At 51.6% G+C, this 15,757-nt stretch overlaps 1 protein-coding gene across 5 annotated transcripts; it reads left to right on the top strand.

The window, feature by feature from the left end:
* Window positions 1-861: 861 nt before the first annotated feature.
* Window positions 862-15,347, top strand: REX1BD (required for excision 1-B domain containing). 5 transcript variants are annotated; one of them, XR_014786455.1, is made up of 6 exons: window positions 926-1,255; window positions 5,371-5,453; window positions 10,324-10,535; window positions 12,191-12,279; window positions 13,080-13,146; window positions 14,917-14,939. XR_014786455.1 is itself a non-coding variant. In XM_084825415.1 (6 exons), the coding sequence occupies exons 1-5, from the start codon at window positions 1,082-1,084 to the stop codon at window positions 13,144-13,146; spliced, it is 618 nt and encodes a 205-aa protein (XP_084681541.1). In that variant the 5' UTR covers window positions 926-1,081; the 3' UTR covers window positions 14,917-15,330. The 5 variants fall into 5 exon arrangements, 4 of the variants coding, with proteins under 4 accessions (XP_084681543.1, XP_084681541.1, XP_084681540.1 ...); XM_084825415.1 differs by having other exon boundaries at window positions 10,324-10,528; window positions 14,917-15,330; XM_084825417.1 differs by lacking the exon at window positions 13,080-13,146 and having other exon boundaries at window positions 862-966; window positions 10,324-10,528; window positions 14,917-15,347.
* The last annotated feature ends 410 nt before the right edge of the window (window positions 15,348-15,757 follow it).

Below are 15,757 nucleotides of genomic sequence, written 5' to 3'. Positions count from 1 at the left end.
GTAAAGCACACTCTCGGCTTTATCCTGGCACACACACACACACACAGACCCCACAGACACATGCAACACTCAACACCGCCTTGCAGGCCTGTGTGAGCCACTCTCTGATCCTGTCTTTGGTGATACCGTGTTGGAAGACTGGGTGTGGACACGTCAGTGCCCAATCCCAGCTCTGCTAACATTTATTTATTCATCTACTTATTAAAATACTTCTCTACCACTTAATAGATTAAAGTCCCTAAGCGGCTCACAGTAAGATACAACATAATAATATAAGAGCCAAATAAATAGATTTAAAACATTTAGGGTGCAATCCTATATATGTTTAGACAGAACAAAAGTCCTACAACTCCCAGCATCCCCCAGCCAGCATGGCTGGCTGGGGGATGCTGGGAGTTGTAGGACTTTTGTTCTGAATAAACATACAATCATAGGGCTGGAAGGGGCCTACAAGACCATCGAGTCCAACCCCCTGCTCCATGCAGGAAGCCCAATTCCCAGGCGGTCTCCCATCCAAGTACTAACCAGGGCTGACCCTGCTTAGCTTCCGAGATCAGACGAGATCAGCCCTTTGCTCGACGTCATAGAATCATAGGGTTGGAAGGAGCCTACAAGACCATCAAGTCCAACCCCCTGCTCCATGCAGGAAGCCCAATTCCCAGGCGGTCTCCCATCCAAGTACTAACCAGGGCTGACCCTGCTTAGCTGCCGAGATCAGGCTTAGACAGGAAAAAAAAGTCCTACAATTCCCAGCATTCCCCAGCCAGCATGGCTGTGTGGGGAATGCTGGGAGTTGTAGGACTTTTTTTTTTTAATGCCTAAACATGTCTAGGACTCCACCTTAAATGGCTTTTTAGGCTGAACCAGGAAATGTCGTATCTTGCAAATGGGATGAGTCACTCTATCCCTTTTGTACCTCTGCGGCAGAGTGTCTGGGACTTGCAAAGTCATCTGCCTGCTGCAATGGTGAGCCAACAGTAAAGGGGGGGGGGGAATGGGTCTGGGGGATTCTCTGCTCAGCCTTTCCTTGCACGGCAGGCTGCAGGAGCTGCAAGGGTGGACTGTGCAAAAAGGATAAAGTATGAGAGAGAGAAGAAAAAGGAGAAAAACGCTCCAATTTAAGAGGCCTGTTGCAACAGCAAAAAAGCCCCTCTCTTCAGATAAATATTGCGCGGCGCCCGGCAATACTAGCAGTGGCCACGAGGGGGCACGCGAGCGCAGGAGACTCTGCAATCTTAGGCGCGTCTACTCAGAAGTAAGACCCATTGAGTCCAATAGAGCTTATTCCCGGATAAATGGGTGCAGGGTTGCAGCCCTGATGAGCCCAATTCGGTGCAGGTCTACTCGGAAGTAAGCCCCATTGAGCCCAGGGGATCTTACTCCCCGGTAAATGGGTTACAGACTTGCAGCCTGATAGAGCCCAGTGTGTGTCTACTCAGAAGTAAGCCCCATTGAATCCAAGTGAGCTTACTCCCAGGTAAATGGGTTACAGACTTGCAGCTCTGATAGTGCAGTTCTGTACATGTCTAATTGGAAGTAAGGGTTTGGTGGAGCTCATTCCCAGCCAAGTGAGTACAGGATTGGTATTATTATTATTATTATTATTAAATATTTAAGTATATATGAAGCATTTATGTGTGGAGAGGTGGGATTATCTTCACAGCCTATATTTTGGCTTCTCGGAAGGCACTATATTAATGATGATGAAATAATAATATCTGACCGGCCCCTCTTGGAGCCAGGATTCTAGACCTGGATACTTTTCCAGCAGGAATTGTCTTATGGCCTTATTAAAAAAAGATTTTTAAAAAAAGATGAATTCACTGACTGGTCTATCAAGAGCTCTTAGTCACGATAGAGAAAAACACCTCCATGTTTAGGAGTAATCTACCATGGTCTGACCCAGCTGGGATCTCTGTGTACGTTCCTTGGATGGGGCAGAATTCACCGAACCCTGATGCCGCCATTAGCCTTCTAAGTGGAACCCTGTTTAAGGCAGTTTCCCCTGGTCTGACGGCCTGATAAATTTACCAGTCTTTTCTGGGTTGGACATTCTTACAGTCTTATAAATGCAAATTCCTTGAACATAGTGTTATTGATTAATTACTATTATTTATGCATGTGTTTATTTCAGGCAGACTTCTCCAACCTGGTGCGCTCTAGATGTGTAGGACTACAACTCCTACAATCTTCAGCCAGCATGGACCATGCTGGCAGAGGATTGTGGGAGTTGTAGTCCAAGACATCGGCAGTGGGACCAGGTTGGGAAAAGCCAATTCAAGGGATTTATACTCCACCTTTCAACAGGTTCCCAGGGCGGCTTATGAAATGTTAAAACTAAAATCAAACAAAGTCAGATATTAAATGGAGCCTCAGTCTCCCCGTGCACGCCAGATTCTGATGAGAAATAACCAGGGTTACAAACTTCCCGGTGGCATCTAGTTTTGGAAAGTAGGGTGTTGGATTAGATGGCCCCTTGGTCTGATTCAGCAGGGCTCTTCTTATGGAGGTCTGTTATGAGAGCAAAATGAAACCTCCACACACTGACACAGTCTACCCCAGATTACTAAATGCTGGAGCCAAGGAATATAGGTGGGCCATTGCCTTGCTTGTTGGAGACGTGTGGCTGACCACCGATGTTGGTTAGATTGACCTTAGCTATGGTTCAGCACAGGCCCCCTGTGTTGAGAAAGGATTGCTGATCCGAGATTGAGATGGATGCTGTGAAATAGACTTTTGTGAGACTAGAGACGCAGGTAGTTATGGATTTCATATCATCCATAAACAAGCTTGTGGCTGAACTCAGGCGGCAGGGGTGGGGAACCAAATTTTAATAATATATGAGCATTTCACACTTCTGCGGCACCATTTCAGGCAGTCAGAAGTTCTTCATCTCTGTGGTCTTGTTGTCGTCTTTGCAATGACCTTATGGCCAGTATTGTTGTTGTTGTTCAGTCGTTCAGTCGTGTCCGACTCTTCGTGACCCCATGGACCACAGCACGCCAGGCCTTCCTGTCCTGCGCTCTCTCCCGGAGCGTGCTCAAGTTCATATTCATATGGCCAGTATTACTATGCCCATATTGCAGATGGGAAAACTGAGGCTGAGAGGGAGAGAGGGGTCGCACAGCTTGACTAGGTGGAGCAGCCTGAGAGATGGACTGAGATGAACGATGCAGCGAATGGTTCCTTAAAGGGTTTGCAGCAGAGCAAGGTTCGAAGTGAAGACTGGTTAACCACCCAGCCTTCGTCGCTCCAAGAACTCAGCTGCAGAGCCGATGTTAATTTGGTCCTGCTCAGCTTCAGAACCTACACCGATTGGGTTCTCGACACCCCAGTGGGTAACCAAGCTAAGTCCAAACAAGCAAATGTCAGTTATCTTTTAGGGGGTCCCCTGAGTCTCCCCAAAACCCTCATCCAGACCACTCAAGCACTCCAGATCACATTAGCCACCCGCAATTTAATTGCAATCTTCGCTCTTTGGTTAGCAAAATTATTTAACCCTTTCAGTGCCAGATCCACAGCTGGGGATCCACAGCCTCATAACCCTGGCCCTGACTTGTTTAAGATGGGAACGCCGCTCCCGGATGGTCCAGGTGGGGTGGGTGGGTGGGTGTATGTGTGTTGGAGGGGGCCGTTTTGTAACCTGTGATTAAATGACTTCCCTCCCCATCACCCAGACATGTGAACGCCAGCCGGCGGTTTGGGATTCCTGCCATGGAGGAATGCTGGAGGAGCCTGGAATCCACATGGACCTTGTCAGTTTTAACTGGGTGAAATGTGGGGGTGGGGAGCCCAGCTGCACCCCACGCACCCCAGGAAAGGGTTTAGCACAAGCTGCTGTTACCATAGAGGCCCTCAACCCTCTTCTCCCCACCCTCCGTCCTTGCTTTGGAACAGGATGAGGTGTGCTGGCATGTGCGCCAAGATTGCGTTCTGGGGTGTTTGAGAAAAGATCCCGTCTGTTGGGAGGTCAGGGGGTCACCGCCTTGACGGAGGCAAGCCGGAGAGCCTACCCGTCGCAAGCGGAGGCAGGGTTGGCCGAGGGGAAACGGCACGTTTGCTCCCAGCTGCCAGGTTAGCCAATGCAGCTGTCGTGGGGCGAGCAAAGGACCGAGGAAGCTCTCCTCTCCCCGACGGCCCCTGTCGGAGCCCCGCAAAGCTGGCTTGGGTGGGGCAGGCCGCTGGCCTGCCAGGCCGTTGCGATCGCAGGCCAGGAGAACGTTCAAAGGGCCTGGTGGAAATTTCTTATGGAGTGTGAGAGAAATTGGATCTTGGCAAGGCACCCATGCGGCAAACGCAGCCAAACCGGACGGCGTCCGTTCCAAGCCCAGTTTTTTCGAGGGGGGCGGTTGCGTGCAGAAGGTGAAGGAGAGGGTCTCTGTACACTGTTTCCCCTCCACCAGTGTTTTACACGTATCTGTAATACATTTATATCTCGGAGCGAAGGCACCAGCCCGCCCTCTCCGCCCCGCTCCGATCTCTGAGCCAAGGAACGGTTCCAGATTGTGAGTCCGTTGTTTTCCAAATAAAAAAAAGAGAGACTTTAATATGCTGAAGAACAAGCGCCAGGTTGCCGGTTTTCATTCCCAGAAAATGGGAAATAAAAACATTCGCGCGTACAAACCCACTTCATTGAATCGGATCAGTGGTCCAAAGTCTAGTGCCTGGTTTTTGGCAGTGGCCAGCCAAGTGCCTCTGGGAAACTTGCAAGCCAGGGCTTCTTCACCTTGTTTGTCTTCCCTGTCTAGCAATCAGAGGTAGACGACCATGGGAAATGGAGGTGGTTCTTTGTAGCAAAAAGAAAAACCACCACTGTGGGCATACCTCTTTTCTGTGGAATGGGTTTAATCCGTTCTCTTTCCTTCTTAAGTCCGACTGTGGATAAATGTAGATTGCCAAAGGTGAGGGGTAAACTAAGGTGGGGTGTGTACAGCCATTGGAGATGCAGTACACTTTGCAATCACAATTTTATTCAGGATGGTGTAGAACAGGGGTGTCGAACCTTTTTCTGCCCGGGAGCCAAATTCCATTTCACAGAAGCTCTCGGGGGCCACATTCCGCAGTGGGCAGAGCCGAAGGCAAAAGGGGTGTGGCCCCGAATACCAGCATATTTGAGCTTAGAGCTCTCACTGCCAGTCACTAACCCTTAGGAGAGGCATTTCGGCTTTTTTTAAATGGGAAAGCTGCACAAGAGGTCCAGATCTGCTGCCTACAAGGGCCAGAAATGGCTCAGAGGTTGGACACCCCTAAGTGTATGCCCTTGCTTCCCCCTCCCGAGAAAGCCACAGCCTCTCCCATAGCCCGAACATCAGGCGAAATAAACACGCACTGCCTGTTGTAACCTCTCGCCCACTTCTTTTCTCTGCACAGTTGGAGGAGGATGCCCAAGTGTTGGTCCGCCGTTTCTACGCCCTGCAGAGCGAGCGTGTCGAAGCCTACCACCTCTTCGAGGAGTGAGTGTCTGTAGCTGTTGGAGTTTTCGCTGCAGCCAGGGTCAAACCCTCTCCTTTTGTTGACAGATCAGGAAGACCTTTTTCTGCCTCAGACCCTGGTCTGCAAGGCAGCTTCTTCTGTTCCTCTCTCTGTCTCCCTTTTTTCAGAATCATGAGGACTGGGAACTTACTTTCGTTTTAGGGAAAGTACCATAGATCAGTGGTAGAGCACCTGCTTTGTATGCAAATGGCACCGCGGGCGACCCAGGGTCTGGTGGAGAAAGAAACCCTAACCTCAAACCCTAGGGAGCCAGGGCCAGTCGATGGGGCCAGCCCTGAGTGTAGCAGGGGAGGCAGCTGGTTTGGGGTGTCGGAAAAGGGTGGCAGATGGTTAGCGATTTAATTAATGAGTGTATTTTTATTCCTCGGGAGAGGCTGTTGTGAGATTTTCAGCCTCAGGCGCCAAATAACACGGCCAGACTTGGGTACTAATATGTACCTTGATTTGAATTGGAGGGCACTTGGCGTAGTATCCGGTGTTAGTCCTACTTAAAGTAGACCGATTGAAATGAATGGGACAGGTGAGTCGTGGCTAACCTAAACCCCATTCATCCCAGTGGCTCTACTCTAAGTAGGGCTAGCATTGGATACTACCTTTGCTGGTCCAACTCAGGCAGGCAAATATTTCGGACCAGTCCCGCCAGTCAGTGTAGTCCAGGGGTGGTGAACTCCTTCAGCCCGTGGGCCAAATTACATTTCAGAGAAACTCTCGGGGGCAGCATTCCAGTAGTGGGCGGGGCCAGAATCAAAAGGAGTGGGGCCAAAATACCACCCTATTTTTAGCTTAGCTTTCGGAGAGACATTTCAACCTGTTGGAATGGGGGGATTTATTTATATTTTTGCAAAAGCTGAGAAACCACCAAACAATTGGTGGATGGGGCAAAAGGGGTGTGGCCAAGGGAAGTGGGTGTGGTCATCTGGGGAACCTGCCGGGGTGGGATTGGGCCCCCGCACAGGCCAGATTTGGCTCCCTGGGGCTCAGCTTCAACACCCCTAGTATAGACAACGCTAAGCAAAATGGTCTGACTCTGTATATGCCTAATTCTGCTCAAAACGTGAGTACATCTGTCTGGAATGGATCCTCCTTCCCCAGTACTGACACATCTTAGACTTGGTGGAGGCTGGAGGGCTCTGATCTCAGTGGGGCGGTGAATCCGCTGTGGGTTGCTGTCGGAACCAGTCAGAACTCTAAAGGAGCTATCTACCTTGGGGAGCTGCTTTAGAGTTCTGACTGGTTCTGACTTAATGATATTAAAGGCCAAACTGAAGTACTTTGGCCACATAATGAGAAGACAGGACACCCTGGAGAAGATGCTGACGCTAGGGACAGTGGAAGGCAAAAGGAAGAGGGGCCGACCGAGGCAAGGTGGACGGATGATATTCTGGAGGTGACGGGCTCGACCTTGGGGGAGCTGGGGGGGGCGACGGCCGACAGGAAGCTCTGGCGTGGGCTGGTCCATGAAGTCAGGGGGAGTCGGAAGCGACTGAAAGAATAAACAACAACAACTGAAGGGGGAAGAGCCTTGAGAAAATGCTTTGAGCATCAACCTGATCCTAAGATGCTTTGTAGAAGTGCACATTGCCTTGACAAACGCAAATTCCATATTGGGGATCATAAGCAAAGGAATCGAAAATAAGACCTCCGACATCCTCATGCCTTTATATCAGGGGTGTAGAATCTCAGGGCTGGGTGTCCCCACTCGCCTTTCCCCCCAACTACCAATGATTCGGTAGTTTCCAAACTTTTGTGCAGTCTTTTCCCCATTCTAAAAGGTTGAAAAGTCTCTCCTAAGGCTTACCGTGCAATCCTGTGGGGAAAGCTTTTGCTTCTGGCTCTGCCCATTTTGCCTTTGGCCACACCCACGCCAGGAATGCGGCCCCCGAGAACTTCTCTGCAATGCAGTTTGGCCCTAGGCAGAAAGAGGTTCCACACCCAGCATTAAAGAATCATATGGTGTGACCAGAGTGGGAATACTGTGTGCAGTTTTGGTCAGCGCACCTCAGAAAGCATATTGCAGAGCTGAGGAAGGGTCAGAAAGGGGCAACTAAACTGATCAAGGGGCTGGAGCAACTCCCCTATGAGGAGAGGTTAGGGGAGACTTGACAGAGGTGTGCAGAATTATGCACAGCATGGAGAAAGTGGACAGGAAGACATTTTTCTCCCTCTCTCACAATACCAGAACCCAGTGGGATCCTCCCATGAAGCTGACTGGTGGGCGATTCAGGACAGATCAAAGGGAGGACATCTTCACACAGTGCAGAGTTAAACTATAGAACTCACTTCCTCAAGATGTAGTGATGGCCACCCATTTGGATGGCTTTAAAAGCGGTCAGACAAATTCCTGGAGGAGAAGGCAATCCATGGCTACTGGTCAAGATGGCTGTGTGCTCCCTCCAGTACCAGAGGCAGTGAGCCTATGTACACCAGTTGCTGGGGAACATGGGCGGGAGGGTGCTGTTGCACTCGTGTCCTGCTTGAGGGTTTCTCGTGGCCAACTGGTTGGCCGCGGTGTGAACAGGATGCTGGATTGGAAGGACCCTTGGTCTGACCCAGCACGGCTTCTCTGATGTTCGCATGGGTGGAGCCATTGTTAGAGGCATAAAATTAAACTTGATCTTTTTAATTTTTATTTTTTTAAAAAAACAAACAGGGAGCAGGACTAAAACAATGTGGAGGATTTTGCTTTGTTTTTTCACAGTAACTCAGCACAGTTACCGCTGGCTCCCCTGCAAGCACAGAACCCACCACCGAGATGCCTGTCTATGTGTTGGCCATCACGGCTTCCTCGCCCCTACCCCGTACACCCACCGTGTTTTCATGCTGATCCATCCAACTGGGAAAGGGGCCCAGCAGGAGGCCTCCCCCCACACACGCTTTCTCCCCCCCCCACCCCCCCAGGGGTTTTTCCCCCGGGTGCTTGATGGAGTCCAGATGAGCAAGAAGGAACGCACCGCCCCGACACCTGTCTTTTATTTGCAGAGCAAGAGGAGTGGGAGGGAGAGTCCTGTGTGCGGATAATTTACTTCTGGGGATTGAGAATTGAATGCCCGACCCGGCAATCCCCCCACGACTCCAACCAAGCGGGCCTTTTGCGCTCCAGGGGGTGTGGGGGCAACTCCCCCCCACTCCCTGGGCGAACGCATCTCTGGGAGGGGAACCATGGCTAATTCAATAATGCGTTTTGAAAAGCCGGCCCAGGGAGATAATTCGAAAGGTCACCCCAGCGCGGAGGCTGTTTCCCTGTACGTGCATCAGGAGTACCTTGTCCGCCTTAATAGGAGCCCATGGCTGTCCGCGGCTGTGGCTTGCAGGGTTCGTGAAAAGCTTTTAAAAGTTTTATTGAAAGTTCGTAAGCATTACAGAGGGAACCCACAAGGCCATCCAGTTTGACCCCAGCCTCCAATCAAAGTCACGTTGCACAATGACTCATTAATATGTGGAACTCACATGTTCCAGTGTGAGTGGTTAGAGTGTTGGACTGGCACTCGGGAGATACGAGTTCTAGTCCCCTCTCGGCCATGAAGCTCACTGGGTGACTTTCGACTGGTTGCTGGTTCTCAGCCTAACCCACCTCACAGGGTTGTTGTGAGGATAAAATGGAGAGGAGGGGGACCACGTAAGCCACCTTGGGTTCCTCGTAAGTGGAAAACACACAGGATATAAATGGAATATTAAATAAATCAACACAAATAAACTCATTGCCACCACTGGCTAACACAGATGGGGGGGGAATCCTAACAGCAGTAGAATCATCCACCTTCCATTCAAAGCGGCATTCAAAACGTATGAAAACAATGAGAAATGGCAACGATGGGATCAAAAACGAAGTCAGTACATAAAATAGGGCTTTTTAAAATGCTCTTTTATAGCAGCTATGAAAACCTAAGACAGCCGGCCGCAGGAATTCTTTCGAAACAGCTGAGATCATAATAATACTTTACATTTGTGTCATGTTTGCGAGTGTTCGGAGCACTGGGCCGTCTTCTTTTAATCTTGGCAACAACCTTGTTGGATAGGTCAGCATGGTTATCCCCTGCTTTGCAGATGAGGGGGACAAAGGCTGAGAAAGTCGCTTTCCCTCGGCCAGTTTAATGACTTCATGGCAGCGGGGCGAGGTGAGATTTGAACCGGGGACATCTTGATGCCTAGCGCTGTCTTTCAGCCACCCTGTTACAAGCTCCTTAGAGAAGGATGCAACATTTAAAAGCCTGTTGAGGTAGAATCGCCTGCAGTAGATGCCCCAAAACACACCGAGAGTGAGAGCCTGGTCGATGGTTTTCGCCCCGCCACTGAAAAGGCCCTGTCTCTTGTATCCACCTGTCCAATCTCACTGGAGTAGAGGAAGCGGGTAAGATTGTAGGCCTCATGGTTCTGAATAAAGTGCTGATGTTAATAGGAACAGAGGAAGCTGCGTTACCCCAGGTCGGGCATTTGGCTGGGTCCAGGACCACTTGCTGCAGGGGTATCGAACGTCAGACTCGCAGTGCAAATCCATCCATCTGCAATTTCCCAGAAGGCCACTTGCCTTCTCCCGCTGTTGCCAATTGTTTGGTGGTTTCTTGTCTCTTGTGCAGTCCCCCCTGCCCCTGTTCTAAAAGCTTGAAGTGCCTCCCCGGAGGCCGAGTTACTGGCAGGAAGAGCTTTAAGCTAAAATACGCTGGGGTGTTTGTTATTTTTGGCCCCGCCCCTTTTCGCTTTGGCCCCGCCCACCACCGGAACGCGGCCCCCGAGAGCTTCTCCAGGGTGGGATTTCGCCCTCAGGCTGAAAGAGGTTCCGCACCCCTGCCTTGCTGTGTCCTGACCCTCTTACCACCCCTCGCCCACCTCCAGGGGCCACCGGGCCTACCTCAGAAGCGGCCCCGCCTACGACTTCATCCGCTACCGCCAGCTGGTGCATGAGATCACCCTGGCCTTCAGTGGCATCTCGCGGGAGATCCTGCAGATCAAGGAAAAGCTGGAAGGGAGCTACGGGCGCACGGACCTCGCTCAGCACCTGGGCCGCATCCAGGAGAAGGAAAAGGAGAAGCTGGAGCTGGTGAGAGGTGGGGAGGAGCCATGGGTCTTTTTTTCCTCAAGCGGTTTGGAATCCCATTTCGTGTCCCTGGTGAATCCCTGAAATGGTCATAGATGGTGTGGAGCAAACTGGAGAACTGCAGTGCCATGAGGGAGGGGACATCATCATGAGGGAGGGGACATCATCATGAGGGAGGGGACATCATCATTATTATTATCACCACTAGCATTTTTATCCACCATCACCCTTTATTCAAGGAGCACCGGTAGCTTATATTGTGTGCCGCCGCCATATTACCGTCACAGCAACCCTGCGAGGTAGGTAGGTGGAGGGAGAATTTCTGGCCCAAGCCAACCTGGGGCCCTCCAGATGTCTTGGACTACAACTCCTGGGATTCCTGACCACTGGCCTTGCTGGCAAGGACTGATGGGAGTTGTAGTCCAAAACATCTGGAGGACACCAGGTTTCCTGCCTCTGCATGCCCATTTTCCTAGGCCTGGGACATAAGACAACCCCCCCCCCCCCCAAGTCTGGTTCTTCAACTGCTATAACACACTGGCTATTGTTAGGATTTCCCAAGCAGGAGTTGCAATCAAATAACGCGCTGTGGCATTCAGCCAGGCAGCCATGTCCTTTTGCAGGATGCTCCATTCCCCATTGCCCACAATATTTGGTCACCATCCAGTAGCTGGAGTATACTTGGTCCTCATTCAGGTGATTTGGGGATCTCCTGCTCTGCCTTAGGGTAGTATTTTCCTACTTCCCTAACTTTGCAGGTTCCCCTGCGCCTGCCAACCCCTCCCGTCTTGTATGTGGATGGAACCGTTTGGGCTATTAAAGTAACGGCACTCACAGCCAGAACATCAGAAATAGGAGGGATAGGCAAGAGAGAGAGAGCAGCGATAGACGTGGAGAGACAGAGAAAGCAAATTTACTTAATTGGCATACTCCAGGGGTGCAGAACCTGTTCCAGCCTGCGGGCCGAATTCCATTTAGGAGAAGCTCTCAGGGGCCGCATCCCAGTGGTGGGTGTGGCCAAAGGCAAAAGGGGTGGGGCCAAAAATAGTCTATTTCTTACTGCCAGTCACTAAGCCTTAGGAGAGGCATTTCAACCTTATAGGATGGGGGGAAAACTGCACAAAAGCTGGGAAATGGCCCTGTGATCAGTGGTCGGGGAAAGGGGGCCCAGGAGGAGGGCCATGGCCTTCTGGACAACCCTGAGGGCTGGATTTGGCCCGAGGCCTACAGCTCAACATCCCTGGCATAGTCCCAACAGGTGACATTCAATTTGGGGCGGGGGGGCAGTATTTTGTTTTGTGTGTCCCTTGTAATTGTTTGTTTATTACATTGATAGCCCACTTACACGATCCTTTCTCTCCACACCCCGCATTTTATCCTTCCAACAACTCTGAGAGATAGGTGCCTTCCAGATGTTTTGGCACCTTCCAGATGTTTTGGGCTTCAGCTCCCATCAGTTGATGGCCGATTGTCAGGAATGCTGGGAGTTGTGGCCCCAAATATCTGGAGGGTGCCAGCTTAGAGAAGGCTGCTCTTAACTATTACACCACACTGCCTCTCAAGGCGTCATTCCCAGGGGATTGTGAGGGGTTGTGGGGTGGAGAGGCTTCTCTCACTGCCTGCTGAGGGTTTCAGCTCCTCCTTTTTTCCTTCACTCCCTCCCAGACAGCACAGCTCCAGCTGGCCAAGCAAAATGTACAGGACCACCCCGGGGTGGAAGCACACGCCCAAGAGGTGCGGGAACTCAAACACAAGTAAGTGAAGCCCTCGTGTGGTAGACGTGGGGTTTGCAGGACGTGGGACTATCTCTTGTCACCAAGGTCCTGCGGTCAACTCCTGTGCCCAGCCGCTAAGAAGCCACCTCGAGAGATTTTGATGTCCGAAGCAACGGACCTCTGTTCATTCTGTATACAAAAGCTGGCTGGACATGCCTTTAAATCTGACTTCAATGTTGGTGCCTGGACGGCATTCTCGGCAACTCCTAAGGGCAGCAGGCGAGGTTAGGGGGTGCAGGGCTCTGCACCCCTAAGCTCGCCTGCTGCCCTTGGGTGTCATGGAGAACGCCATCTCGGCACCAGCGCTGAAGTCAGATTCAACGGCTACTCACACACGGTCTTGTCACCACTCGCTGCCCCTTGGCGTCTGCCATCTGAGGGGGCCGCCTCCCTCTGCCTAATTTATTTCTTTTTGTTACTGCGTTTATGTCCCACTTTTTCCCCTCTTGCAAGGAAGCCCAGGCAGCTCATGTGCTCCTCCTCGTCTCCATTTTATCCTCACAACATCAGCCCTGTGAGGTGGGTTAGGCTGAGAGTCAGTGACTGGCCCAAAGTCATACACTTCAGGGCCGAGTGGGGACTAGAACCCGGATCTCCCGAGTCCTGGCCCAACACTCTTAACTGCTACACCGCACTGTCTCTCAATAAGGGAAAGAGGGATGCGAATATATCTGATTACGGGATGGCAATTTTCAGCTTCCCACCTGAAATTTTCTGTGGACGTCCCTTCAGAAATGTAGAGCAACTGCTCAATGAATGGGAATATTGTGTGTTTGCAGTGCTGAGACACACGACACGTCTTTGATGGGACCCCTCTTGGTTGAAGCCACACCTCTCGATCTCTAGGTTTGTCCCCCCAAAATTCATCTGTCCCAGAATGCATCTCTTTAGCTGTGCCTCTTGGTGCCAGATATACGGGAGGAAGCCTTTGCTTAAGGAGGGTACATCATGGTGGGATTTCAGTGGCCGCCCATGACAGCCATGTCTAAGGTGGAATTGAGTTTTCCCTCCTCTCACCCAGATCCGGTACACCAGCCTTCCTCCACCCAGCACCTTCTGGAGTTGCTGGACTACAACTCCCAGCATGGTCAGTGGGAGTTGTAGTCCAAGACATCCAGAGGGCACGAGGTTGAAGAAAGCTGCTGTAGATGCTGCCACGTAGAAATCGGTGGGAGCTATGAGCTGGCCTTGGCCTCATAGCTCTACCATTCACCTGCATGGTCCTGCCCTGGGTCCTTCGGATTGGTCACTCTACAGCAAGGGTTAGCAACACACGGGTTGTCAGCCACACACCGCCCGTGGGCCGCATGCGGCCTGCCAAGGACATTTGTGAGGACCCCAAGTCGCCGCTGCCGTGCCCCTGAAAATTGCCGCCACAATTCTGGCACTGCAAGCATTTCTGCTGATGTCGGGGTGTCCGCCCTCCCCCGTGAGGGTCCCAGTGGGTTCAGTGCGGCCCCCGAGTCCTCTCCACTACAGCGTGACAAAATTTGGGGAACTTGTGTGTAATTCTAAATCTGGGCTAAACAACCTTTTGCCCTCCTGATGTTTAGGACTACAACCCCCATCAGCCCCATGCAGTGTGTGGATTATGGGAGTTGTAGTCCAGCACATCTGGAGAGCGCCCCGTGCTCTAGACAGACAGGGCGAGTACTATTTAAATTGCCGGGCACTGTGCATGATGAGGTTCTTGCCTGCCAGGTTACGACGATATAGAGATGGGAGACAAAAGTAAGAGTAACTGGAGGAATAAGGGAAAGGAAATGTCGGGGAAAATCAAAGCGGGGAGGCGAGGCTGGAAGGCAGCAGGGACCCCAGGTGCATGTGTGTCTGTCTTAAAATGAAAAGGAGCAACACGCAATTGCATTCTGGGTTTAAACAAGAACTTGTTCAGCGGAGCAATGTTCCAAAAGACGAACGCCCCGCTTTGAGCTGGGGTCTACCTCCATTTTGTTTTGAGAGGACTCCACCTCCGTTTTGCACCCATTATTCCTCCACCAGTCCCAGCTCACATGCATGAGAAATCTCTGTGGACAAGAGGAACGGTTCAGTGTCTCGCAGTCCCCTTTTCGGACTGCCGAGGATGTTTGGGGGAAAGTCTCCCATGAACCCCGCTCTGAAGCATTGTTGCTGAATTTCCCACAAGGCATAGCCCTGAGGGACGTCCTGGGAGGCTCCCTGGTGCCATAACCCAGGCGTCAGGGAGGGTCTTTGTGAGGAAGGGTGTCATGGCAACCGGCGAGAGGGCGGGACTGCTGTCTCTATGTTTCAGTCCCCCACCACAGAACAGGAGGGTGAGTGCTTGCAGATTTGGGGGGCAAAGATCTGGGATTTGCACCCACCCACCCACGCACTGATGCATTCGGGTTTTTTGGAAGAAGAGGCCTCAGAAGGGGTCTTCAAAGGCCATGCTCCCCTCTCCTCTCCCCAGAGCGTGCATGGCTGGTTCTTTGAAATGGTTGGCTTCTCCCCTCTGCCCCATCCCACCGCTGGGGTCGCTTCTCTCGGAGCGTTTCATAAACAGGCGAGGGAGGCGGACAGGGCAGGGGCGCGGGTGAGCGCAGCTAATCGGCTCCATATGCTGCTTTATTTATCGTTTCCATCCGGCTCACGCAGGCTAATTCAAACCATCGAGGCAATCAGTGAAATTCTCCAGGATTTCAAGTACGATTCGGAAGAGAGTGGTTGACAGGACGTCCCACGGGGCACGTCTGGAGAAAGATGTGGGGGAGCCCCTCCTGGCACGGTTCGACCCTCCCCTGCCCGCTTCCTGCCCATCCTGGCTTCTTTCGTGCTGACCTGCGATATGGCTGCCTCACACGCAGGCCTGACGCCGTGGTGAGGGGCTGCGCTAGGTGCCACTTGGCCGCTCGCCCGACACAGAGACAGCCAGATCCCACTCCGAGCAGCTCCAGTAAAGATGTTTCTGCACTGAGTCTAGACTTGCATTGCCTGGCTTTGTGGGGCGGAGGGTGGTGATAGGGGAAACAGCTTGTTGTTTACGTTCTGGAATAAAACGAATAAAAAGGCAGCCTCTCTTGTTTTACAAGTTTCTTTCTGAACCATGCTGAACACGCTAGAACTTTTCCCTTTCCCCATAGCCCCAGATCCAAATCCTGTTTCTGCAGGATGTGCTACCTCTGGGGAGTGGGTGTGTTTGTGGGGAAGCATTTGGTTGATGTGGATTGTTTTATTTACTTAGAAATTGTTTCATTTGTTTGAGCTGATGGCCCAGCCTCTCTGCGCCAGGCAGGGGATAACCCCACCGGAACGATAACATTTCATCAGATTCATTCGAATTTCCCCACCCGTTCCTGATTATAATCCTGAGCCCTAAATGCCTAAGTCTATGTGAAAGCCTTCTTCAACTTGATGCCCTGCAGATGTGTCAGACTACAAGTCCCAGCATCCCCTGGCCAGCCGGTCTGATCCAGCAGGGCTCCACTTATGTTCTAGC

The sequence above is a fragment of the Heloderma suspectum genome, chromosome Z, assembly GCF_057233095.1.
Source record: "Heloderma suspectum isolate Gila_16-S chromosome Z, 16-S_ref, whole genome shotgun sequence".
NCBI classification, from domain to species: Eukaryota; Metazoa; Chordata; class Lepidosauria; order Squamata; family Helodermatidae; genus Heloderma; species Heloderma suspectum.
Note: the sequence above shows the minus strand (reverse complement) of the source record. Positions and strands in the feature narration are given on the sequence as shown.

Excerpts from the sequence above, each read along its gene's own strand:
- REX1BD (XM_084825414.1), top strand. The coding sequence starts at position 1,082 with ATGAGAGAGAGAAGAAAAAGGAGAAAAACGCTCCAATTTAAGAGGCCT. Across the intron at positions 1,256-5,370 it reads TTAGGCGCGTCTACTCAGAA|TTGGAGGAGGATGCCCAAGT; the intron begins GTAAGACCCATT and ends TTCTCTGCACAG. Across the intron at positions 5,454-10,323 it reads GCCTACCACCTCTTCGAGGA|GGGCCACCGGGCCTACCTCA; the intron begins GTGAGTGTCTGT and ends GCCCACCTCCAG.